General features: G+C 46.0%; 1 protein-coding gene across 4 annotated transcripts in view; it reads right to left on the bottom strand.

Annotated features, from left to right (window-relative positions):
- Positions 1-26,978, bottom strand: part of LOC139055355 (urease accessory protein UreD-like) — a 91,705-nt gene that overhangs the window by 1,354 nt on the left and 63,373 nt on the right. For 2 of the 4 annotated variants that reach the window (XR_011511700.1, XM_070532788.1), the window contains one exon: positions 13,533-13,618. The exons of the other annotated variants lie outside the window; for them this stretch is intronic. Coding sequence is in view for 1 of the 2 variants with exons in the window: in XM_070532788.1 (XP_070388889.1) it covers positions 13,541-13,618 (78 nt within the window). In the remaining variant the exon portion in view is untranslated. The remainder of the gene's footprint in view (positions 1-13,532; positions 13,619-26,978) is intronic. 4 annotated transcript variants of the gene reach the window in all.

Here is a 26,978-nt window from a genome sequence, read left to right on the forward strand (position 1 = left end):
ACAATTGTTTTCGGGGAAATCTAACATCGCCTGTGTTAAGCTGATTCAACATTTGGAGGTATTCGTGCTTTGTTCCAAGCCAGGATATTGACACGTGTACTTATCTTTATCGGGCGACCACGTTTCGCCGCTTAACAACTGTAATCGCACAGCGAGGGACGCGCCTGAATGTATCCGATGTTTCTGGAAAGTTATCGATGCTTCTACCTGGCTGTCTGTTGTCGCCGAACCTTGTGTTATCTGATTTATTCGCCTGACGCGAATGATGTAGAACTTTATGGAAGGCACGCGGGTCCCAACGATTAGTCTGGAACATTCGACGATTGTGTATAAAAGCCGACGCGCTTGAACCGCTGATCAGATTTTCGACAATCGCCGACTGTGTTCGCCGCTATCGTTGTGCTTTAAGCGTAGCCTGTTTTGTGGGCACAGGTTCGCCCAATAAAAGCTAGTTTTGTCTTTCACAGTACTGCTACTGTGTCATTTAACGTCACTACCACGTGACAATATAACAGAGACCAGATTGTCAATGATTTCTTTTGTTGCGCAGTCATAACAAAGAAAGGATTACTTCAGTTCTAAAGAAGCCCTCCAAGCAACAACGAAAGGTTTTGGGCTTTTTAATGGTGATCCACGCGTAAGATAGGAGGCTCATTTATTGAAAGCTTCAATCAGAACAGTCAAAGAGTCCATGAGATGAAAGACAATCAGTAAATCGAAGAACAAATTGATTAAGTAGCACGGAGGCCAGACTGCTGGAATTGTCAGAGTGAGAGAGTTGTGACATTGTCGTTAGTTCATTAGAACTGCCTTAAGCAAAACGCCATAATAGAGGTAGAAAGAAGGTGTGTGATTCAAATCGTAAAGTAATCAGTGCGGTCAGGCTAGCTGGTACGCGTCTACGAGTATGGCAGTGGAACACAAACGAATACAAGTGCGACTGACAGAAAGACGGCTATATTAAATAGAACGCCACTGACATAATATTATTATTATTATTATTATTATTATTAGTAGTAGTAGTAGTAGTAGTAGTAGTAGTAGTAGTAGTAGTAGTAGTAGTAGTATTCGAAATGTGGAGGGAGCAGGCTGGCAAGTGCCACCGAGAAAGGAACATCGCCTGCCTACTGACCAAGAAAGAGTGAATACAAACATAAGTTAAGGATAGAAAGAGTAGATGTAACAAGGAAAGAAAAAAATAAAATGACCATTCACAAATAATACAATTAATCATCGACAAATCTGCAGGCGCATGGAAAAACGGTACTACCAGCAATGTTGAAAGTGACGTGGTAATGCGCAAAGCCAGATCTGACATTTTTTGAGTATGCACCCTCAAGTAAACGAGGCTGCATGTTCATGAGCTATGCCGTCGCTTCTTTTCCGCGACCTTCACATTGTGGCGGCTATGCTGCTTGTGTTCTCGATATAGAAAATTACACTAATAAATAATCATACAGATCCCTAGCAGTGTAGGAGTCGCCGTAACGGAAGCTTTGGTAAACAAGCCAGACGAAACTCCATGACGCAGAGGAACGAGGCGACGAACGCGCCCAGCCGCTCTCTGCCAAGGCGTCGCAGAAATGCGACAGGGCGACCACCGCCAAGCATGCAAACCTTCGAGTGCCACAAAGCTGTCGCAGAGAGCGCACGCGCTTGATGCATAAACTGGCCGGTGTATATGTGAGCATGCACACGCCAGTTTAGGCCTGCGCTTTCTCGTGCACGTTCTACAAGACACCGCACAATGGCCAACCGTCACAGCAGGGCAAATGAGACCTACAAATACCAAGCAATGACGTTTATTTTCTATGAATTTGTGCAAAACAGGTAAAAAAATATTTTTGTTTACAAGCGTTCTGCAAAATCTGTATTTCCATATTAGTGATCTTTTTAAAAATTTATGTGTAATAAATCAGTTTCGTCTGCTTGGAATGTACTATTAAATGCAATTCACGGAGTTGTATTACCATTTTTGTTGCTGAGTTGCAGAGCTGAAAACTTGATAGTATCGTTTTTTTTTTGAAAATTCTCAATTTTTGTCATTTTATTTAAATTGACAACCTAAATCGAAAATTCAAAACCAGCACTCACTAGGTACTAAGCTTTTTTTTTTAAATGCAACAAACCTCGTCAAACTTGGTGCAGTGGTTGTCCAGAAAGACGAATTCTCATTTTACATGTATTTAGACAGGAGCAACCGAGTTAAAGCTTCCTATTAAGGTCCTCTATCATTTATTATATTTCATCTTCAGTGTTGCTGAACAGGACAATGCCATCTGCAAACCGAAGGTCGCTGAGATATTCTCTGTTAATCCCAACTCCTACGGCTTCCAAGTCTCAAAGCTTAAAAACTTGTAAGCATGCAATAACATTGTAAAAATTGTGTCTCTTTGTCTGACCCCTTTTTTGATCAGTAATTACTGCTTTTCCTGGGAAGAAGCAAGTAGCCGTGGAGTCTTTGTAGACATTAACCAGCATGTACTCTATGATTACGCAATGCCTCCATGAGCCCTGGTATCCAAACTGAATCAATACCTTTCCAAATTCTAGGAAAATCATATGGAGAGGTCGGTTGCAATTCAGATTTCTCAATTATTGCATTGATGACATGGACGTGATCCGCTGTAGAATATCCTTTCCTGAATCCAGCCTGTCTCGTTGGCTGATTGAAATCAAGTGTAGCCTTGATTGTGTGAGAAATTATCTTGGGGAATTTTTTATACAATACTGAAAGCTAGATAATAGGCCCTCTTTCCGCCGGCTACACAAGGGGGGGTGACAGAAGACCTATGGGTCCCGGTTGCTAGACGACCTAGCTAAGCCACTGGTGATGTTACTTTTTTTGCATGCTGTTAGTTGTCTCCGGATACGTATATGGCGACGGTTGCCACGTGCCGTTATTTTCGTGACATGTGAGCTTCTGTGGAAGCTTCGCTACCAGTTTACATATAGGTTGGTGTGTATATGGGCCAAGTTGAAAGTTAGCGACCATCCCGTTCACTTTCTTGCCATCGCCTTGGTTTACGCTGTCGCAGTCGTAATGACACATTACCAACTAGCCCGGTTCTCCCTTCTGTTGGTTACCACAAAGTGCGTATGATGAATAAAATAATTTGCCATGAGTTCCTAAGCACTTCGATGCTGTATAGGGCTCATAATAGAATGGCAAGGGATATTGTAGAGGCCTATGAAATTGTAAATTAAAGGGAAGATGGGTGAGCAAGCCATCAGTGTCACTATCTGAAAAGAGGATACGATTCCTCGGTTAATTGTTATTACAGTACATATTTTGATAATGCCTTAGACATGTGTGCAGTTCATCGACATGCATCACTGAACGTTCTTTTTTGTCTGGCTTGTTTCCCCTCGTTTGGCAAATATGTACGATACGTGCGAAAATAAAACCTATAGTTGAAAGTAGCGCTGTCTGTGTGTATCTGTTTCTTTTTAGGTCCTCGTTCAGACGCACTTACACATTCTATCATGCATTCAAACCAACTAGCCCGCCAAGGTGTTTTAACCAATTTTTATTCAAAGCAACGCCTCTGTCCATGCAGTATTGCTCCTTGTGGCCTCTAAAATAGATGCACAGCCGCCACTGCTCTCAGAGCCTGCGTGGAGCGCAACACCTCGCACTAATTGCCCAGCGCACATTGTGTATTATTGGTGCATTAAACAAGGAAACTGGGTGATAGCTCAATGCGCTTGACTGTCGAAAGCACATTGCTTTCCTAGAATGGGCTCAAATCCCTAACGAAGGCGATTACGGACAACTGTGTGTTTTTTTTGTTGTTGTTGTTGTTGTTGCTGCTGCTGTAGCAGTGCTAAAGCTCGAGATGATGAGGTGGCCTGACAACGAAATAAAATTATCATTGTGTGTTGTCGATGGCAACAACGGCCGTCGTCAGCGCAACAGAATGAACCGACAAGGCAAACCCAGTTTCAAACACTTAAATGCTGCCGCAGTAAAAGTGCCTTTTCTCAAGTATTTATTTTTTTTTATCACCACAGACGTTTAAAACTTGTCGCAATAGTAGTGGCATCTGATTAAGATGTAAATATGAGGCACGCCGTAGTAAGGGATTCCGCAGTTATTTTGGCCACCCAGGGTTTTTTAACGTGACCTTAAGCAGACGAGCATTTGTGCATTTCGCTGACATCAAAACGCGGCCGTGATCGAACCGCCGACCTCGAGCTCGGCAGTGCAACGCCATATCCATTTGGAAATCGTGGCGGGTGACATCTGGCTGCGAAGGGACGCGGTCGAATCGGTTGGCGCGTTGTAATATGCTCTAACATGTGCCGTTCGCTGTAATATGCCGATTCTCATTTAGCCGTGAACAGTATGCCACTTATTCCCTTCGAACCCTTCGACCCTACCTCCACACCTTCTTGCTGTCCTGATATATTATTTTTCGGGAAAGCCGTTGTATGCTAAAGAAATTTATCAGAACTGTTACCGTTATTTTTGTAGCTACATTAACGCACGATACATCGGATAGCAGTGCTCACCTGAGTTGCGATGTGGAGCCCTCCATCGCATTCCCATTCCATTCCGGTGAGTGGACATCCCCCCGTAATTCCACTCTCCTTTTAACTCTTCTGAATGGTGAGAGTTGCATCATTCCCGATGCTCGAATGGCTTGGGCGAACTGTTTTCACTCCTCCATTTACCGAAAATGAACGCTAACTCTTTATTTTTTAGAGTACTTACGCTTATCTGTCTGTATTAACCAAACATGTATCCTTGAAGTATTAAAAAAGTCAGAGATAATGTTGCTTCAAATTTCCTCGCCCAAGAAACCTGCGTTGTGGCCTATTATCTCCACAGCGCATCCTCGACCGTAATGACTCGAATATCCACAGTTTAAAAATAAGTATTTTGTCAAATTCGCTTTCTGTAAAAATCTATATGCCTATGTGATGCGATAGCGTTCGGGAATCTTCAAAGCAGCATTGTGGGAACATTTATATGGTGGAGTACAGCCGTCAGCACGCTTAACACGAACGCTCTGCAGTGTGGCCCGGACGCATATATCCAATTGCAGGTAGGTACAGCGGGGCGTGGCACTTGCGGAGACGACGGACGTTTGCGCGCATGCGAGAGTAAGAGCGGGTGCGAGAGAGGAAGTGTGGGGACTTTTGCTTCTTGAAAATACGACTCTGCCTAGGTACTACGGAGGAGTTTCTTGGCACGCGTTGTATGCGCTTGTCCCTAGGCGGCAGAAGTCGCGGGGGCGTGGTAGTGCTGAACTTAGCATTGCAAGTTGGCGGTTCGACGCAATTATATTTATTCAATCATGTTTTTACTCATGAAAACAACGTGCCATTATTTGGCATTATTGGCGGTGCCTCCAGGATACCAAAGCGGCAACGGGAACATCAAAGCTAGAAGCCGGACTGGCCCGTTGGTTGGGGCTCGCAGAGGCCTGCGCGTGCCAGGGGCGTATAAGATCGGCTGTCCGCTATCGCGGACAGCCAATATTTTATGCGAACACCCCCTGGCACGCTTCGGCCTCCGCGGCCCCAACCCGCGGGCCGCCCTGCTTCCAGCTTTGATCCCCCCGCTACCGCTTGGGTGCTCCAAAGATCCTGCACCGCCTGCTTTAATATAACCTCAGGTGCTCTCCTGAGGCCTCCGTTGGCCGGTTACATGTGCCCTCCTGGAGCAGCGCTTGTAGAAAATTCGATCTATTGTCGCGACGAAAAGAGAGACCCGCGACTTATACAACACCATTCAGAACATTGCCCCCTTCAGACACAGTGATCACCAAGCGGCGTCCGCGCCCACTACCTCACTGCGCTGGCAACCAGCGGCGGAGCCTAAACAAACTCGACCGCACTCCGCAATGCCGGCATGTCTAGGGGACAAACGAATACAACGCGCGCTAAGAAGCCTCCTCCGTAGTGCCTAGGCTGAGTCATATATTCAGGGGCAAAAGCCCCCAGATTTTCTCTCTCGCGCCCACTCTTACTCGCGCCTGCGCAGAAACGTCGAGCGCCATAAAAAGCACCTCGCCACGCTGTACCTACTAGCAATTGTGAAAACGCGGCCTGGAACAGCTTAGACTGACGCCAGTGCCACGAATTGTTGTGCTCTGTTATCTCGGCATGTTTGCGGCGGCTCACGATAGCTGGAGCGCAGCTCGATTTGGCTGCTCGTCTTATCTTTCGCTGTGTGCCTGACCGCCGAAGAGAGTGCGCTCACTTGACATGTCCGTCTCGCCACGTTTCCCTCGTGGCTGCGGTCTCACGCGCGTCCAGAAAACACGTTGAAGCGCGCATTGGAGTGCTCTCGCAGGTTAGTGTCTGGCTTCCTGTTTAGTCCACGTAGCCCTGAAGATCCAGTGTCGGTACATACTTCCATTTAAAATATTAACTGCATTTGGATTTTTAAAAACTAGCGAAAAAAACATAAAGGAAACGCGCATCGCAAATTGTTAAGCATGACACTGTGAACAAGATCGGGAACCCGCTGTTTAATCACCAAGATGTGGCGGGGACGTCGAGTTACCTTATGTGCCCTTATAAGCTATAAGATGCCACCTTTCCATACATTACATCTATGGCCAGAGTCTTTCTAGTTACCTAAAAAGCCGGTTTCTTCTCTGTCAAGATGCCACTTAGCGCTTTTGGACAATAACTAGACATTAAACGCTTAGTTTGCATCGCATCTACGCGTTTTTCTTGCCCAGGACACACGCAGGCTCTTACGCCCCGACACTGGATCGCCAGTGCAGCGTGGAGTAAGCAGGAAGCCAGACACTAACCTGCGAGAGCACTCCTATGCGCGCTGTCAGAGAATATACGAAATGAAGAACATGAACAACTGTACCATCGGATTTGCAGATTTATTTATTGTTCAACCTTTACAACATTGCGGTTTTCCGAAATAAGCAAACCACAACGTGTTTTCTGGACGCGCGTGAGACCGCAGCCACGAGCGAAACGCGGCGAAACGGACATGTCAAGTGAGCGCACTCCCCCCGCCGGACAGGAACAAAAAAAAGACGAGACGAGCAGTAAAATCGAGCTGTGCTCCAGCTATCGTTAGCCGCCGCAAACATGCCGAGATAACAGAGCGCAACACTTCGCGGCGCTGGCGTCAGTCCAAGCCGGTCCAGGCCACGCTGCCGAGCATTCGTGTTAAGAGTGCTGACGGCTGTACATGCCTGTTCCTGGTACAGCCCATGCCTAGTCGCCACAATACCCACACATAAGGGGCCTTATTTCACGAACACAAGTACGATAGGACGGGAAAAAGAAATACACGAAGCATTGTTACGTAACTTTTATTCTCTTGCCTGTTGAATAGCGTAAAGAAACATATTTCAGCTGTGTTGATTAGAAGTCACCAATATGTGTCGTGATTGTAAAATATATTCAGTTCTTTCTATCGAAAAATCTCCCAAGCATATCAATTTGTGGTGGCATCCTGTCATGCCGTATCCTCTTCCGAAGCTCTTCCCTAGTTCACACTTGAAAAAAGTGCAAAGCACCAGAGCGAGGACTCAGTCACTCTCACGGCTACTTCAAAATCAGCTCATGAAGATAGATGCCTTTAGAAGTGAGATCATACCTCGCCATTTTTACGTAGGTTTCCTTCAGTTTAGCACTGCGGCACACATGTCACTAATGTCTGATGTTATGGTGAAGAGGTTTTTTAAATGGTATTTCACAGCTGGCCAGCCATGACCGCATAAGTAAGCTTCACCTTAGACAAAAACGTGTTAGGTGGTTGACAGTCTTATCGCACGCTGTGATATGAACACTACCTGCCTTCCAGTTTCTTAAAAGGGAAGCTTGTGATATTATTTCTTCTGATACTGTTTGTATACGGGTAAATGAAACTACAAAATAGTCTAACGCTGGTGTGCATGTCAGACGTCCAGCTAGAATATTCTCTCACTTTATCATTAGCGTAAAACAGAACGCATTGATATGCATTGCAGGACGATACCCTTCTTCTTTCACATGCGCTGGCATATTATTACCGAGCACCATTTTTTTTTTCAGTACATCTCTCTGACTTCCTATTATCATGCATTCTGAATGCTCGACACATTGCAAAAAATGTGGCACGCATTCCAAATTACTATGGACTCGCGCAGGCTGCAACCATTTGACGCGTGGTTCTTGGTCACTATCTTTGAGTTGTAGGTCAAGCGTGCTTAGCTAAGCCGAATAATTCTTGACAACTAGAAGTTACACACTTTAAAGGCACTTCAACCTTGCAAGCCAGAAAGCTTTCCAGGTCTTCAGAAATGTAGAACGGACGCACAGATTACCGTGTCGTTTATAATTACCTCTGCAGACGTAGTCACCCACCGCCTCTATTTTTTTTTAATGCCAGTGCAATCGTTCGCCCCACAATTGGAGCCGTTGGTGCGTTCATTAGGCTGCCGAGTTGTGACGTCAACCCGATGGTACGACTAGGTACGACTGCTTGCGTCACGCGTTCTGGAAGTCTAAGGAAGGAAGTCGAAGGAACCTCACATACGCAGGGACGGAGCGTCTGGAATGCCAGTGGCGCTGCGTCCACTGGCATTCCAGACGCTCCGTCCCTGTGTCTGTCAGGTTCCTTCGACTTCCTTCCTTCGACTTCCGTCGTGAGGCGCCACCCAGATGGTACTCTCCCCCACGACCGTAAAGCAGGCGCTAACGCTAACCGACGGGGTGGAGTAGGAAAGGAAGATAGGAGAGGATGGTGAACGATCAAATCGGCCACATCATTCTGGCATTGAAAAAATAGGGGAGGCGCTGAGTCACGTATGGGTGAATACTGACAGAACAGGTAGAAAAGATACAATACATTGGCCAAGCCTAGTTTAGTCGAAACAGAAAGTTTACCAGCTTGGTTGTCTCACTCAAAATCAGCCTTTAGCAGTCCAGGACTGTGCGTCCATTCCATTCCAGTTCCATTCTGTAATCGTGGGCTCCCAATCCTTTCACATTTCAACTGTCTGACTGGTGCCTGTTGTGACGGAAACTAGCGCAACCACTGGTGGACCAGATGTACTCCCAGGGGGCGCACCGAACGCAGCGGCCACTCGGACGCGAGAGGCACAAGAGCATGCCGCCATGTTGGCTGTCTGTACATTTAGACAATAAACGCTGTTATTCTCATCATGACAACTGGCGACGAGGATTAATCAAGTTTGGAGCCGGGCGGTGAGAGGCGACCAGTCGCGATGGCAAAGTTGGAGCCATTTACAGGGGAAGGACACGAATGGGAGGAGTACGTGCAAGTGCTGGAGCAGCATTTCATCGCCAACAGCATCACGGTTGACAAGCAGCGTGCGGTGTTTTTGAGTTCGTGTGGAAGATCGACGTACTCGTTGCTGCGACTTTTACTGGCACCTCGACGACCAAGTGATGTTCCGCTCACGGAAAGTCTGCAGTTGCTGACCAATCATTACGCACCGAAGCCGTCAGCGATAGTACAGCGGTATCATTTTCATTGCCGGACACAAAGGGATGGCGAAGCAGTCAAGGACTTCGTTGCGGAGCTGCGTAAGTTGGCGGACCCTTGTGCGTTCGGCGGGGAATTGGAAAACAACCTGAGGGACCGAATCGTGCATGGTATTCGGGACGAGGCAATGAGACGGCGCCTGCTTGAAGAGTCTGAGCTAACACTGGACCGCGCTGTCAAGATCATTACCAGCATGGAAGCCGCCGTTTCTGGCGCCAAAGTAATGACCGGCCAGGCGGATGGGGTGGCCATTAACCGAGTGTCGAGGACTGGCGAGGTTGTTGGTGATTGTTATCGCTGCGGCGGGCGGCACCACGAGCGGTCGTGCACGTTCAGGAATCTGCGGTGTTTTTGTTGTCAGAAGAGGGGCTATGCAGCAAAGAAATGCGCAAGTAGACAAGAACCGGGAACAAGTCTGCAAGGCACGGAACATAAAGATGGACGGCAGGGAGTCGGACTGGCCATATCTCAACCTAGGCGTGCGGTGATGGTCGTGGACCCGGTAGACGCAGCATCCGACGACGGAACCGGAGAGACAGACGTTGGCAATTTGTGGTCTCTAGAGGGTGGTTCGACGAATGCCGCTGTTCCACAGTCTGACTTTGTGAACGTTCTGGAGCCAAAGGTTCCCCCTATTTGCACCACGGTACTTGTGGAAGGTCAGTCGCTACGCATGGAAGTTGATACGGGGGCCGTCTACTCGGTGATTGGTGAGGCGGAGTTCACGAAACTGTTTCCGGGGATGGCGCTGGAAAATTCCGACCTCAAGCTGAGAGGCTACTTCGGACATCAATCAGCGGTCGTGGGGAAGGCGACAGTGATTGCCAAATTCGGAGGAAAGCACGCTCGACTGCCGTTGTTCGTCGTCAAAGGCGGCTCGCGGGCCTTGCTGGGGAGGAACTGGGCAAAAGCTTTTGGTATGCCGCTCGACAGTCTGCTGAATGTGCACGCAGTCAATGACGTGAAGGACCTGGTAAGCCGATTCCCTGAGGTGTTTTCAGAAGGCCTCGGTAACTTTGCCGGAGTGAAGGCCAAGATAAGAGTGCCAGAGGACGCAACACCACGTTTTTTCAGGCCGAGACCAGTACCATTTGCTCTGCAGGACATGGTGGCGCAGGAACTACAACGGTTGCAGCGAGAAGGTATCATTATGCCAGTGCGCACTGCGGAATGGGCAGCGCCGTTGGTTCCAGTTCTGAAGAAGGACGGGAAAATCAGATTGTGCGGAGACTTCAAAGTCACGGTAAACCGGGCAGCAGATATCGAGACGTACCCAGTGCCACGGGTCGAAGAAATCTGGGCACAGCTTGCGGGAGGCGTGACGTTCTCGAAGTTGGACCTTCGGGATGCATACCAGCACGTGGAGTTGGATGAGGAGTCTAAGAAATTGGTGACTATCAACACACAGCAGGGACTATTTCAGTACAACCGATTGCCATTCGGAGTGGCATCGGCACCTGCAATTTTCCAGCGCGAAATGGAGAGCCTGCTTCGTGGTTGCCGCCAGACTGTCGTGTATTTCGACGATATACTAGTGTCTGGGGTCTCCGAAGAGGACCATCGTAACAATCTGGAGGAAGTGCTGCGACGACTGAGTGGCGCAGGGTTAAGGTTGAAGCTCCAAAAATGCGTGTTCGAGACAACAAGCGCGGAGTACCTGGGATATGTCATTGACAAGCATGGTCTGCACCCAGCACCTGAGAAGGTTGAGGCCATTGTACGAGCACCGGCCCCATCTGACACATGGGAGTTGCAGAGTTACCTCGGGCTCCTAAATTTTTACCGAAGATTTCTGCCGAACTTGTCAGCGGTGCTCCACCCATTGCACGTCTTGCTCAAGAAAGGCACGTCATGGCACTGGGGGGCCAAACAGGAAGCAGCATTTGCTCAAAGTAAGCAGTTACTGACATCTGCAGAGGTGTTAGTTTATTATGACCCTAAGTTACCCCTATTACTGTGTTGTTATGCATCGCCTTATGGCATTGGAGTTGTGCTGGCACATCGGCTGCAGACCGGAGAGGAGAAGCCTGTAGCGTTCGCATCAAGACGACTAACGTCAGCTGAAAAGAACTACAGTCAGTTAGATAAGGAGGCGCTGGCAGTGGTGTTCGGTGTGCTAAAGTTTCACCAGTTTGTGTGGGGAAGGTCATTTGAAATTTTCACGGACCACAAACCGTTACTGGGACTTTTCGGCCATGAGAGCCGCATACCCCTTCAGAGTTCACCAAGAGTGCTGAGGTGGGCTCTGACACTGAGCGGCTACAACTACCGATTATGTTACAGACCAGGAGCAAGCTTGGGAAATGCAGACGCTTTGAGTAGGCTGCCGCTTGCTAGGGTACCGCCGGAGGATTCCAGGATTCAGGATGTGTTCATGTTGGAAGGTGTATACCCAGGTGTCCTCTCAGCAGCTGTGGTGGAGTCGGCAACCGATCAGGGCCCAGTGTTAGCTCCCTTGCGTGTGGCGTTGTGGTCTGGAGAACACTTGCCACCAGGGCAAGAGTGGCGGCCTTTTGCAAACCGAATGGAGGAATTCTCGGTGATAGAGGGCTGTGTGTAACAAGGGAGCCGAGTGGTTGTTCCAGTATCACTAAGGGCGGCAGTGTTGGACCTTTTGCATGAGAGTCATCCTGGAGTGGAAAAAATGAAGTTGGTGGTCCGTAGTCATGTGTGGTGGCCGGGCATTGATGATGACATCACTACGAAGGTGGGCAGGTGCACGGTCTGCCAGGTACATCGGAAAGCTCCCAGGGCAATGCAGCAGGCGCCATGGCCATTCCAAGAGCGAGCGTGGTCTCGTCTACATGTTGATTTTCGTGGGCCGTTTCAAGGTGTGTACTTCTTAGTACTCGTGCATGCATACTCTAAATGGGTGGAAGTGGTCAGAGTGGCATCACCGTCGGCAGAGGCAACTATTGCATGCCTCCGCACCATCTTTGCTAGCCATGGATTACCGGACGTCGTCGTGAGCGACAATGGACCGGCCTTCACAAGTGCAACCTACAAGTCGTTCTTGGCTCGCAATGGGGTGCGTCGTATTTTGATCCCACCATACCATCCCTCATCCAATGGGGCCGCTGAAAGGGTCGTACAAACTGTAAAGGACAAGCTCAAGAAGACGCAGCCTGGGGATTTTGAATGTCGAATTGCTAGAATTCTGTTAGCATACAGAAGCACACCCCATGCCCTCACCGGTCGTTCCCCGGCTGAACTATTGATGGGTCGACGCCTGAAGACAGCGTTAGATTTGCTGAAACCAGACTTGCGCAGCAAGGTGCAATTCCGACAATTGCAGCAGAAGGTGCACAGTGATTTTGCTACTAGGAGGGAACCAGTTTCCCATGTTGGTGACACTGTCTGGGCGAGGAACTTCAGGTCCGGCGCCAGGTGGGTGCCTCCAGTCGTTGGAGCAGCCACCAGTTCTTCATCAACTGAAGTGCAGCTGGCAGATGGCACAGTGTGGAACCGACATGCAGACCACCTGCGGCGCCGCATCGGAGGCACTGACGACTGGCCTATATCTGGAAGGGGCGGCGGCGACGAGCAGCAGACCCAAGCGCTCATGCAGCCATTATTGGACGACAAAGAAGCAACGACGCCAGTGCGTTCCGCCACTCTGGGATATGACTCGCAAACAAGTGTGCTACCATGGCCGGCAGAACCAAGTGACCAGGCAAGTGCCAGTCCTTCTGGCGCCCCAACTATTCCCCAGACACCGGTGGTTCGGCGGCCGATCAGAGCGCGCCAACCCTTGCAACGGTATTCACCGTAGCTCGAACTTGGAGCGGAAGGGGTGTTGTGACGGAAACTAGCGCCACCACTGGTGGACCAGATGTACTCCCAGGGGGTGCACCGAACGCAGCGGCCACTCGGACGCGAGAGGCACAAGAGCATGCCGCCATGTTGGCTGTCTGTACATTTAGACAATAAACGCTGTTATTCTCATCATGACAGTGCCTTCATTCCATTATCATGTCATTCCGCGTGTTCAAAAGTGTGGAATCATTCTGGAATCATTCCAACTCCGGAGTTGTCACACCACAGCTCTAATGCTCACCAGTAGTCTCAGTGTTTGAGTGCAAAGGGATTTCCGCCAAGCACGAAGAACAGCGGCTCAAGAAGCTCCCCAAGCTTTGAGTAGGCCTGAAAATAAGAGAGACAGGAAAATGTTTTCAGGGAGATTGCAATAATGTACAGCTACGTCTGCGTGTTGTAAAAGTAGGCACCAGTACCGACATTCATACAGTTCCGTACTGACATTAGTAGAGGCAACTATGGAGTTTGGATCCTTCAGCTGTTTTGTAGGTTCTTCAGATTTCTTTTATCTTTGTGCTTGCGGCTTCAGACACTATTGTGGCTTGATGTACTATGCGTTGTATGCCCGTATCGCCCAAATTTTGAAGCAGTGATATTTTTTTTCTAATTTAGAAGGCAATAAGAATTTACACACATTCATAGTCATTGCGATTTGCCCTACTTAAAACGCGATTTTTTGTTGAAAATGAACTGCTTGCGGAGCCGCAATGCCGTTTGTTGCTACTAGGACAAAGTTCAGGGAAATCCACGCAGACCAACCATCATTACCATGCTGGCTGAACCCCCTCGCTTACAGCTACTACAGACACCAGCGTCACAGTTTGCCTTAGTATTTCCTTCAGGAAACTGACTTTGCAAGCAGCGCCCACCGAAAGTTAGACCTTCGAAATTTCAGCTCTTGCTGAACCATCGCCACTGTTCAGTATGCCACGCTTTGCGTCGCGAGGCACAAGGCGCGCGCAGGCAACGCAATACAGAGCCACGAACGCAGAGTGGTAGGATGATGTCAAGTATGGTGTTCCTGCCGTGTTCACAGACCGAGACTATCATAAAGGCCACCGCGGTGCTGCAAAGTAACACGGCCACTTGCTGACTACATCACGTGCAGCTGCCAAAAGGAATTTCGTCATTTGTACAAGATACGCCCCACCTGCTGAGAATTATGGAGGACATTATTTCTAAAGGCACACTACCCCATAAAATAATTCTCGCAACACTAGACGTCACGGCCCTGTACACCAACATACAGATTCCCGACGGTTTATCTTCGATAAAACTAACGCTGTCTGAACACAATGCGCAACACTCTACTGAAATCTACTTCTCTGTGCTTCAATTAGTTCTAACACATAACTACTTCGAATTTGAGGAGAGTTACTACCTACAGATATGAGCACGGGTACTCGAAAACACGGGAACAAGCACGGGTACTCCTTTTGTACCAACCTACGCGAACATATTTATAGAGATTCTAGAAACATATTTCCTATCGCGCTGCACTGACAAATCCCAAACATGCCTACAATACATAGACGACATATTCATAATATGGGGACATGGTCAAGACAGTCTAGCTAAATATCTAGCATTTTTAACCTCTTTTAATCCAACAATTAAATTCACATAAGAATGTTCAACTGAGCACATGTACTTCCTGTACAAAACAATGTACATTGACAATGGGGCACTACAGACAACGCTGTATAGTTAACCTTTCGACACGCAACAGTACCTAGAATATACGAGCCACCATCCCAGAGATTGCAGACAAGGCATCTTCAAAGGCCAAGCCACACGACTACGTCGCATTTGCGTTGAAAACCAAGACTATAGGACTCAATCACCTTAAAGAAACCCAATGAAACAGGTGACAACAACCGTTGCAGCGGTGGCGTAGAGGTAGAACACCCGCCTCGCGTGCAAGAGGTCCGTGGTTCGAATCCCGGTGCCGGCAATTTTCCACCGGATTAAAAAAAAATCCGCGTGTTGATAACATTGCACAAACAGGCGTGGAGTGTGGCCTGATCCCGGTGACCAGAACCGGTAACGCACTCCCTCACCAGAGCAAGATTGGCCACCCTGGTGCAGTACTTGGCCACAACCTCCTATATGAACACAACAATCAAACCCCGGCCCTCAGTCCCCAGCAGCTGCGCAGCAACTGACCACGGCGGCGGTCAGACCTGCGACGCAGCAGAGGGTGCTAAGAATCACTGGCTCCGGACAGGCCGCCATTGGAATATGAACCTGGCAACGTTTAACGCTAGAACGTTATCTAGTGAAGCGAGTCTAGCAGTGCTATTGGAGGAATTAGAGGGCAGTATATGGGATATAATAGGGCTCAGTGAAGTTAGGAGGCCAAAAGAAGCATATACAGTGCTAAAAAGCGGGCACGTCCTGTGTTACCGGGGCTTAGCGGAGAGAAGAGAACTAGGAGTCGGATTCCTGATTAATAAGAATATAGCTGGTAACATACAGGAATTCTATAGCATTAACGAGAGGGTGGCAGGTCTTGTTGTGAAACTTAATAAGAGGTACAAAATGAACATTGTACAGGTCTACGCCCCTACATCCAGTCATGATGATCAGGAAGTCGAAAGCTTCTATGAAGACGTGGAATCGGCGATGGGTAGAGTGAAAACCAAATACACTATACTAATGGGCGACTTTAATGCTAAGGTAGGCAAGAAGCAGGCTGGAGACAAAGTAGTGGGGGAATATGGCATAAGCACTAGGAATAGCAGGGGAGAGTTATTAGTAGAGTTTGCGGAACAGAATAATATGAGGATAATGAATACCTTCTTCCGCAAGCGGGATAGCCGAAACTGGACGTGGAGGAGCCCGAACGGCGAGACTAGAAATGAAATAGACCTCATACTCTGCGCTAACCCTGGCATCATACAAGATGTGGACGGGCTCGGCAAGGTGCGCTGCAGTGACCACAGGATGGTAAGAACTCGAATTAGCCTAGACCTTAGAAGGGAATGGAAGAAACTGGTACATAAGAAGCCGATCAATGAGTTAGCGGTAAGAGGGAAAATATAGGAATTCCAGATCAAGCTACAGAACAGGTACTCGGCTTTAACTCAGGAAGAGGACCTTAGTGTTGAAGCAATGAACGACAATCTTGTGGGCATCATTAAGGAGTGTGCAATGGAAGTCGGTGGCAACTCCGTTAGGCAGGATACCAGTAAACTATCACAGGAGACGAAAGATCTGATCAAGAAACGCCAATGTATGAAAGCCTCTAACCCTACAGCTAGAATAGAACTGGCAGAACTTTCGAAGTTAATCAACAAGCGTAAGACAGCTGACATAAGGAAGTATAATATGGATAGAATTGAACATGCTATCAGGAACGGAGGAAGCCTAAAAACAGTGAAGAAGAAACTAGGAATTGGCATGAATCAGATGTATGCGTTAAGAGACAAAGCCGGCAATATCATAACTAATATGGATGAGATAGTTCAAGTGGCTGAGGAGTTCTATAGAGATTTATACAGTACCAGTGGCACCCACGACGATAATGGAAGAGAAAATAGTCTAGAGGAATTCGAAATCCCAAAGGTAACGCCGGAAGAAGTAAAGAAAGCCTTAGGAGATATGCAAAGGGGGAAGGCAGCTGGGGAGCATCACGTAAGAGCAGATTTGTTGAAGGATGGTGGGCAGATTGTTCTAGAGAAGCTGGCCACCCTGTATACGCAATGCCTCATGACCTCGAGCGTACCGGAATCTTGGAAGAACGCTAACATAATCCTAATCCATAAGAAAGGGGACGCCAAAGACTTGAAAAATTATAGACCGATCAGCTCACTGTCCGTTGCCTACAAACTATTTACTAAGGTAATCGCAAATAGAATCAGGAACACCTTAGACTTCTGTCAACCAAAGCACCAGGCAGGATTCCGTAAAGGCTACTCAACAATAGATCATATTCACACTATCATTTTTTTCACACTATCAATCAGTTGATAGAAAAATGTGCGGAATATAACCAACCCTTATATATAGCTTTCATTGATTACGAGAAAGCGTTTGATTCTGTCGAAACCTCAGCAGTCATGGAGGCATTACGGAATCAGGGTGTAGACGAGCCGTATGTAAAAATACTGCAAGATATCTATAGCGGCTCCACAGCCACCGTAGTCCGCCATAAAGAAAAAAGCAAGAAAATTTCAATAAAGAAAGGCGTCAGACAGGGAGATACGATCTCTCCAATGCTATTCACAGCGTGTTTACAGGAGGTATTCAGAGACCTGGATTGGGAAGAATTGGGGACAAAAGTTAATGGAGAATACGTCAGTAACTTGCGATTCGCTGATGATATTGCCTTGCTTAGTAACTCAGGGGACCAATTGCAATGCATGCTCACTGACCTGGAGAGGGAAAGCAGAAGAGTGGGTTTAAAAATTAATCTGCAGAAAACTAAAGTAATGTTTAACAGTCTCGGAAGAGAACAGCAATTTACAATAGGCAGCGAGACACTGGAAGTAGTAAGGGAATACATCTACTTAGGGCAGGTAGTGACGGCAAATCCGGATCATGAGACAGAAATAATCAGAAGAATAAGAATGGGCTGGGGTGCGTTTGGCAGGCATTCTCAGATCATGAACAGCAGGTTGCCATTATCCCTCAAGAGGAAAGTGTATAATAGCTGCGTCTTACCAGTACTCACCTACGGGGCAGAAACCTGGAGGCTTACGAAAAGGGTTCTACTCAAATTGAGGACAACGCAACAAGCTATGGAAAGAAGAATGATAGGTGTAACGTTAAGGGATAAGAAAAGAGCAGATTGGGTGAGGGAACAAACGCGAGTTAATGACATCTTAGTTGAAATCAAGAAAAAGAAATGGGCATGGGCAGGGCATGTAATGAGGAGGGAGGATAACCGATGGTCATTAAGGGTTACGGACTGGATCCCAAGGGAAGGGAAGCGTAGCAGGGGTCGGCAGAAAGTTAGGTGGGCGGATGAGATTAAGAAGTTTGCAGGGACGGCATGGCCACAATTAGTACATGACCGGGGTTGTTGGAGAAGAATGGGAGAGGCCTTTGCCCTGCAGTGGGCGTAACCAGGCTGATGATGATGATGATGATGAAACAGGAACCCCCCAAACAGTGACCTTCAAAAAGCCTAGATCGCTGCAACAAAAGTTGATCGAGCCTAGGTCCTCAAGCCCCGCCCGAGGATCACAAGAACAACAACGCCTCTCCTTACTACTAAATTCTCAAACGCACTCCCAAACGTGAGCAACATCCTCAGTAAATATTACCGAATTCCCACCAGCGGCCAGAAACTCCAGATTTTTCCCAACTCGCCCAGAGCAGCTTACTATCGCAACACTATAATTTTAAAGGTATTATTGTGCATGCCAAACTAAGGACAAAGACGAAGTTTGAAACCAGTCCCTGTGGCCGCCCCAGGTGCTCTACATGCAAACATATTCAATCTACTACTACAGTAAGAAGTACAGCGTCGAATTACTCACACAAGGTAAATTCGGGTTTCACCTGCACATCACGCAACGTAGTCTATTGTCTAGAATGTGCCGCTTGTAGCGCACAATGCATAGGCAAGACTAGACAACAAATTCATACAAGACTCAACGGTGTTTTGCATCCGTGCGGATGCAAAACACAATTCACTTAAAGCAGTAGGCAGCCACTCCAATGAACATGGTCACATATTCGACAAAGCAAGGCTCTATATACTACAAACACATTTCCGTTCACCTCGCGGAAGGAAATATACGGAATTATACCTCATACACAATTTTAATTGCCCACACCCGACAGGAATTAATTTGGCACGTAGCAACTCAGAATCATTAAAAGCGGAAACGTAAATCTGAAATTATCCTATCATCAACCAAAGCACAAAACACATTATGCCACCAGCTAACCTTAATTCCTAACCTCACCTTTTCCTCCATTTCGTAAACATTTTTTCCTGTCTACTGCTCAATTTATTATACTATTTCATGTTTTTACACTTATATCAACTGTACGACCCCCTTTTCCCAAGTACAGCTGCCGCCGCCCGCTTCTGTGCACGTCACCCTCCTATTTATTATTCCAGTTTCGGTAGCCCCCCTGCCCTTCTTTTGTCTGTTTTAATTATATAGGTTTTTGAAACACCCTCACCAACACATTTCTAAGTCCCAGACGCCAGGATACCTTTTCCGGTGCCTCAGCCACACAGGGTATCACCATTTCTGTACACCGCTGTAACGACACCTACGTTGAGCTACTGAGGCTAACGTCCCTTGAAAGACCATGCCGCTGCCTTCAAGTATCCCCGTGCATTGCACGCCAGACTCCTTGTCGCCATCTTAGCTCCTTCAAAATTACTCGATGCATCTGCTGCTACGCTACTAAAGTCACTCTGTCAACTGATGTCTTTTGGGCTCTTTTTTGTTACTCGCGCACTGACCACCCGACTGGCTCTTCTAAAGCCACACCAACATGCCGCCAACGACACCCCTGAATGCTCCCAAACCTGTCGCTTCCCTAACACCCTCCCATGCCCCTCTTTTTCATTTTTTTCTTTTTCACTTGGTGTCCCCCCCTTTTTTTCCCTCCTTTTCTGTCTTTTCTTTTCTCCCCGCCTTCCTGCTATCCCGGTCTTGTCCCCTCGTCTTGGGAACCACGCTCACAAACGTCAGGCGACAGCGCTCATTCTCTTTGAAGTGCCTCCCTTTACAACCGGCCGCCACCGACAACAACCGCACGTGAAGTCACTGTACTAACCCTTTAAAACTAACGTGCCGAGGATGACGAGGCCACCTTTGACGAAGATAGGTGCTCCTAACGAAACGTCGGCCAGCCTTTCTGAGGCACCTTATCCCTGTTTATAACATTTATACCACAGTGTCAGCCCTTTTCTTGATTTTGGTTCAACCGGGGAAGTCATTCAGCCGTCGAAAGCCTGCTCCAGTCAATCACGCGGCCGAGAGAGGCTTAGCGTGCTCGCCGCTGAAATCATTATTGTTTATATTATGCAATCCGAAACACTTAAAGTGCAAGTCACTGTCGGATATCAAAATTAAAGTGGCGGGTAAGGAGCTACCAATAGTCGAGAAAATCAGAATCTTGGGCCTGATTCTCCAGTCACACAGCCATAATGGCGAGACCGTCAAGAGGCTGAAGAATCACGCGATGCAGACCTTGAGCCAGCAAAGGCTGAGGGTTAAAGGGGAAAATTTGATTAAACTAATACAGGCATACATATTCAGCCAGGTGAGCTACGCAACGCCATATCTCCATATGAAAGCGGTGGAAAGAGCAAGGATTGATCCTCTAATGAGAAAATGCGTAAAAGACCGCTGCGTGATGTGCATCCACATGTGCACATCCACAGAGAGACTGATGGCTCTAGTGGTGCACAACACATGGGAAGAACTGGTGCAAGTCGTGCGAACCTCTCAAATTGAGAGACTTAGCACCACGAGGAAAGGAAGAGCCATATTGACCAAACTTTAAATAAACCCGGGTAGAGGCCCCACCCAAAAGGTCGATATGTATAGGGAAGTCACGAAAAATCTGATTATCTCCCCCTGCCAAAAAACATGCACCAGGAACATAACAAAGACAGGAGGCAAATACGAGCCCAACCATTACGAATTAGATTAGGTGAAATTTCGGAAGATGAGGTGGCCTATCTATAGACGCGGCGGGAGGTGGCGGCGGTTTTACGGTGGCGACGGCCACCTTTTCGGGGAAGGCGGACGAAGACTCGACGACTGGCTGAAGTACTGCAAAAGAGTGAATCGCCACCACCACTGGAGCATCGCGAAGCAGCTCGATAACGTGGTCTAATTTTCTCGCTGGAACCGCGGTCCTCTGGTTTGAAAACCACGATAACATATTGACAAGCTGGGATAATTTTCCACAAGGATTTACAAAGTGCTTTGTGGACGCCATCTCTAAGAAAAAGAAGGCTAAGCACACGCTTTCCCGAAGAGCTCAGTGACCTGAAGAAATGTGTACAGCCTATATAGAGGCTGTTTTCAAACTATGCGGAATCGTCAGCGCCACCATGCCCGACGAAGACAACGTAGGACATCTCCTTAAATAAATCGCCGCAGGCGTTTATAACTTCGTTGTAAAGAAAGATGATCTTAGCATTCTGTCTGTTTGAAGCAACACTTCCGAGCAATTGAAGAGCTGAAAATGAGGTTTGTACCAAAGTTCGGAGGCTTGGATAATTTTACCAGTATTGCAAGTGTGTCCGCCCCAACCCATGACGCCACCTCTTCGGTGATACGGCAAACGGATAGAGTTGTTGACGACGCTGATGTGTGCCATCCGTGTGCTCTCATTGTCCCACCGGCCACCTAGGCACGTCAGAGTTACCGAGAGCCTCTCTTGGCCTATGCTGATCGCGCGGAAAGCAGCAACTAGCGACCGCAACCGACAAGTCAGGGACGCCGGCAAGATGCACAGCAACGATTAGTTCCGCGGACTCCTCCATCCTAAAACCAGTCTGCGAGTTCGTTTTTGCCCGTAGCACCCATGTCATCCGTGTCACCCACGATAATATTTTGTCGCAAAATGCATATTTTCCAAGTTTGGGAAAGATCGCCAAAGTGGAAGGACAGAACTCGAACTAAGCCATCAAAGCATACCTCATGTAAAACACCCCTATTTTTTTACTCTGACATAGTCACCCACATCCATAAGCCATGTAATTAAAGCCCAGACTTTCAATTATTGTATTTTCAAGGTTGGCAACTGTCCCATCTATCTTGTTACGCCAATTTTTTGTTACGTCTTTGTATCACTGCCCCAAGTTTTTGTTTCTTCCTATGGGAAAGGTATGATACATTAACGTAATCAAGGCTATTCCACACTATTCAATATCTTCTTTTCTACACACAAAACAATTTTTAGAGGTAAATGGTTCAGTGGTTTTTAGAACTGAACAAGAACATCCCCAATTACATTTGTTCGGGGCACACAGAAATATTTTATTTTGGTTTATTATTGCAGTTTTGCTGCATATGCCTTACCAGATGCTATATAAAAACCTAATTAAAAATACGGTTTTACGTGCGAAAACCACAATCTGATTATGAGGCACGCCGTAGCGGAGGTATGCGTAAATTTTGACCACCTAGAGTTTTTAATGTGCACCTAAATCTAAGTACACAGGTGTATTCGCATTTCGCCCCCATTGAAATGCGGCCGCCTACAGTGAACGACAATCTTATGGGCATCATTAAGGAGTGTGCAACAGAAGCCGGCAGTGACTTCGTTAGACAGGATACCAGTAAGCTATCGCAGTAGACGAAAGATCTGATTAAGAAACGCCAATGTATGAAAGCCTCTAACCCTACAGCTAGGATAGCACTGGCAGAACTTTCCAAGTTAATCAACAAGCGTAAGACAGCTGACATAAGGAAGTTTATTATGGATAGAATTGAACATGCCGTCCGGAACGGTGGAAGCCTAAAAGCAGTCAAGAAGAAACTAGGAACGGGCAAGAATCAAATGTATGGGTTACGAGACAAAGCCGGCAATATCATTAATAATATGGATGAGATAGTTCAAGTGGCTGAGGAGTTATATAGAGATTTATACATTACCAGTGGCACCCACGACGATAATGGAAGAGAGAATAGTCTAGAGGTATTCGAAATCCCAAAGGTAACGCCAGAAGAAGTAAAGAAAGCCTTGGGAGATATGCAAAGGGGAAGGCAGCTGGGGAGGATCAGGTAACAGCAGATTTGTTGAAGGATGGTGGACAGATTGTTCTAGAGAAACTGGCCACCCTGTATACGCAATGCCTCATGACCTCAAGCGTACCGGAATCTTGGAAGAACGCTAACATAATCCTAATCCATAAGAATCAATCAATCAATCAATATTTATTTTTGACAAAAGAAATACAAGATGGGTATAAGTACAACATTCGGAGGTCCCGAAGTAACAACTGTCGGGGGGACCTCCTAACAAAACATGAAAAGGGGATAGTAGGATCGAGGCAAACAGTGAGTCATGTGAAATATTATACAGTTTCTACATTGGAAATAAACGATAAGATAGAAAAAAAATCTGTTAACAATATCACAGGTATATTCACAGAGTTAAGAAAAAAATAATTGAAGAAATCTTAAAAATAACATGCAACAATTAAAACGAGGATAAATGGCACGTAAAGCTAACAACGAGGAGAAGTATCATTTAAGGCAAAATTTAGTAACTCGGTAATTGAAAAGTACATTGCGTAATGGTAAAGTGAACAACATACTAATTAGTTCTAGGTTTGTTAAATTATGCTACGCGTCAGATAAAAAGTTCATGAAATGCTCCTTCGTTCTACGTTTGAATGATAATAATGTAGATGTCTTCATGTCAGATGGTATAGAATTCCAAACAGAAACGCCTGAAAACGCGACGGTAAATTTCCCATAGTTAGTTCTTGCTTTTGGAAGAAGAAGATTGAGTTGAGCTGAAAATCTTGTGTTGTTATAATTGATGAGGCTAGAGCGACTAAAACCTGGAATATTAAACTGGGTATTTATAAGACGAAACATAAGTAGCGACAGCTTATGATTGAATAACATGCGTAAAGGTAAAACATTTAGGGAACGGAATATTGGAGCAGAGGGAGATGTATGCGATTGGAATGCAATTAATCGTAATGCCTGCTTTTGCAAAACTTCTAACTGATGAAGATGTGTGGTATATGTATTACCCCAAGATGACAGGCAGTATGAGAGATGACTCTGTATATACGCGTAATATAAAGACATGAGAATGGTTTGCTGGAAAAAAGAGCGAGTTTTTATTATGATGTGAATACCAAATGAGATTTTTTGAATAAGTGATTGAATATGACACTGGAACTTTAGGTTTTCATCTAGTACTACACCAAGAAATTTAGTAGACGTGGATCTTGCAAATACATTATTATTTAGAGACACTACAATAGAATCAATGTGCAAAGATTTTGAAGAATGGAATACCATAAATGTTGTCTTAGATGGGTTAATGGTTAGCTTGTTTTTTACACACCATGAATGAACATTCGTTAGGTCAGCGTTAAGTTTATCCTGCAATGCAAATAAATTTTTGTCAGATGCGAAAATGGTGGTGTCAAGCGTAAAGAAGGCAGTGCGCATGTGTTAATATGTCTGGCAAGTCATTAATGAATATGAGAAATAAAAGTGGCCCAAGTATTGATCCCTGGGGGACACCTGTATTTACAGTTTTTGAAGAGGACAAGACACCATTAAATTCGACTATATATTGTCGGTTAATTAGGTAGTTGCGAATTATTTGTAAAGGCGGTCCAGAAATGCCATATGATTCAAGTTTACTTAAAAGAATGCGATGGTTAATTGTATCAAACGCCTTCGTGAAATCAATAAAGAGAGCACCAACTAAGAGGCCTTGATCGATGGCTAATTTGACCCTCTCACTAAATGTAATAAGCGCTAATTCAGTTGAAAAATTGTCACGAAAACCAAATTGATCAGGAGTTAAAAGATTAAATTTGGATAAGTATTTAGTTAAGCGATTATGTATAAGTTTTTCGATGACCTTACTAAAGAAAGACAAAATGCAGATAGGACGATAATTACTTGTGCACTTGTGGTCACCTTTTTTAAATACTGGGATTATTTTACCTGTCTTGAGGCGGTTAGGAAAGATGCCATCTATAAATAGTCTATTTACTATATGTGCTAACGCAGGTGAGATTTCGTTAGACACAAGCTTAATGCTAGAGGGACGTATCAAGTCGAGGCCCGGACCGGTAGTTTTAAGAGAATTGATAGTGTTACATACTTCCAGAGATGTTGTGGGGAACAGGTAAAATGAATGAGAACAGCGCGGAAAACTAAGCAACGTTGAATCAGGCTGACTACCGTCTGCAATACTAAAATGGTCACTGAAAACATTAGCTATGTCTTGAGGGTCAGTAATATTAGCAGAATTGTGGTTCATACACGATATGCGATTTTTAGTTGTACTGATGTTTAAGAATTCTTTAATAACCTGCCAGTTTCGTCTGGTATCACTTCCATTTTTTCTAATTTTATTTTCGTAGTAATTACGCTTGACATTTTTTAAAGTGGCTGTTAGAACATTTGAATATGTGTGGAAGCGCAATCGCAACGCATTATTGAATGGCTGGACTTTAAGTTTCTTACGAAGATTATCTCTTTTTTTAATGGACCGCAATAAAGAATCACTAATCCAAGGCTTTCTTGGTGAGCTAAACCAACGCGTCACCATAATGTTACTTGTGCATAAGTTAGAGCATTCAGATATTTTTGCGAAAAAAGATTCAAAAGCCCTTTCGCCACATTGCTCTTCAAGCACGTCAGCCCAGTCAATTGCACGAATCATACCAGTGAATTTATTAGAATCAAAGAAAGTCCTGACATATTTTGCTGGTTGAGAAGGCGTTACGGAACCTATGCAAAAAAATATAGGGTAATGGTCTGTTACAGCATATTCCACTATTCCAGCTGTGCTAAGATCAGTAGGTATGCTAGACAGTACATGGTCAATTAAAGTATTAGGTCCGCCTATTTCACACCTCGTTGGAGCTGTAATTTGTGAGGAGAGACCGCAGCTAAGATAAGTACGTAAGTACTCAGAGCAACATTGACTGTCAGGGCTGATAATGTTGATGTTAATGTCACCACATATCACAATATCCTTGTTTTCATCAGTGACTGTGTTTAGTAACTGCTCAAATTCTTTACAAAATTCGATGTAAGAGGAAGAAGGTGAGCGATAAATGCATGCAATTATGATGTTACGTTTGGTAGGCACCTGCAGGTTATTACTCTCTACTTCTAGCCATACTGATTCACAGAGGCAATGACGAAAAAAAAGATCATGGCGACGTTTATATGACAATGAAGATTTTACTAAAATGGCCGAACCGCCACTACGATAACCTTCACGATGACAATATTCAGGAGTGTAGCCTGAAAGACCGTATAGATTCCCGTCATGAGATGATAACCACGTTTCAGATAAGCATACGAAAGAGAATGCATGATCAAGACTGCAAAGAAGAGCGATGAGATCATCGTGATGCCTACGAATACTGCGGATGTTCCAATGTATTAAGGATAAAGTGGGTTGTTTTTCCTCAATGAGAGCTTTCGCTTCGTCAAGAGTAAAAACTGAGTCAGCCATGATGAATTAAACGTTACTGTAAGCAAGGAAGAACTTATTTGAAGATTGACAGATCATTTACACTACATTTACACTACAGGCACCAAAGACGAAAAATTGTGGACCGATCACCTACTCCCCGTTGCCTACAAAGTATTTACTAAGGTAATCGTCAATAGAATCAGGCACACCATAGACTTCTGTCAACCAAAGGACCACGCAGGATTCCGTAAAGGCTACTCAACAATAGACCATATTCACACTATCAACCAGGTGATAGAGAAATGTGTGGTATATAACCAACCCTTATATATAGCTTTCATTGATTACGAGAAAGCTTTTGATTCAGTCGAAACCTCAGCAGCCATGAAGGCATCAGGGAATCAGGGTGTAGACGAGCCGTATGTAAAAATATTGAAAGATATCTATAGTGGCTCCACAGCCGCGGTAGTCCTCCATAAAGAAAGCAGCAAAATTTCAATACAGGAAGGCGTCAGGCAGGCAGATACTATTTTTCCAATGCTATTCCCAGCGTGTTTACAGGAGGTAT

Source organism: Dermacentor albipictus, chromosome 2, assembly GCF_038994185.2.
Source record: "Dermacentor albipictus isolate Rhodes 1998 colony chromosome 2, USDA_Dalb.pri_finalv2, whole genome shotgun sequence".
NCBI classification, from domain to species: Eukaryota; Metazoa; Arthropoda; class Arachnida; order Ixodida; family Ixodidae; genus Dermacentor; species Dermacentor albipictus.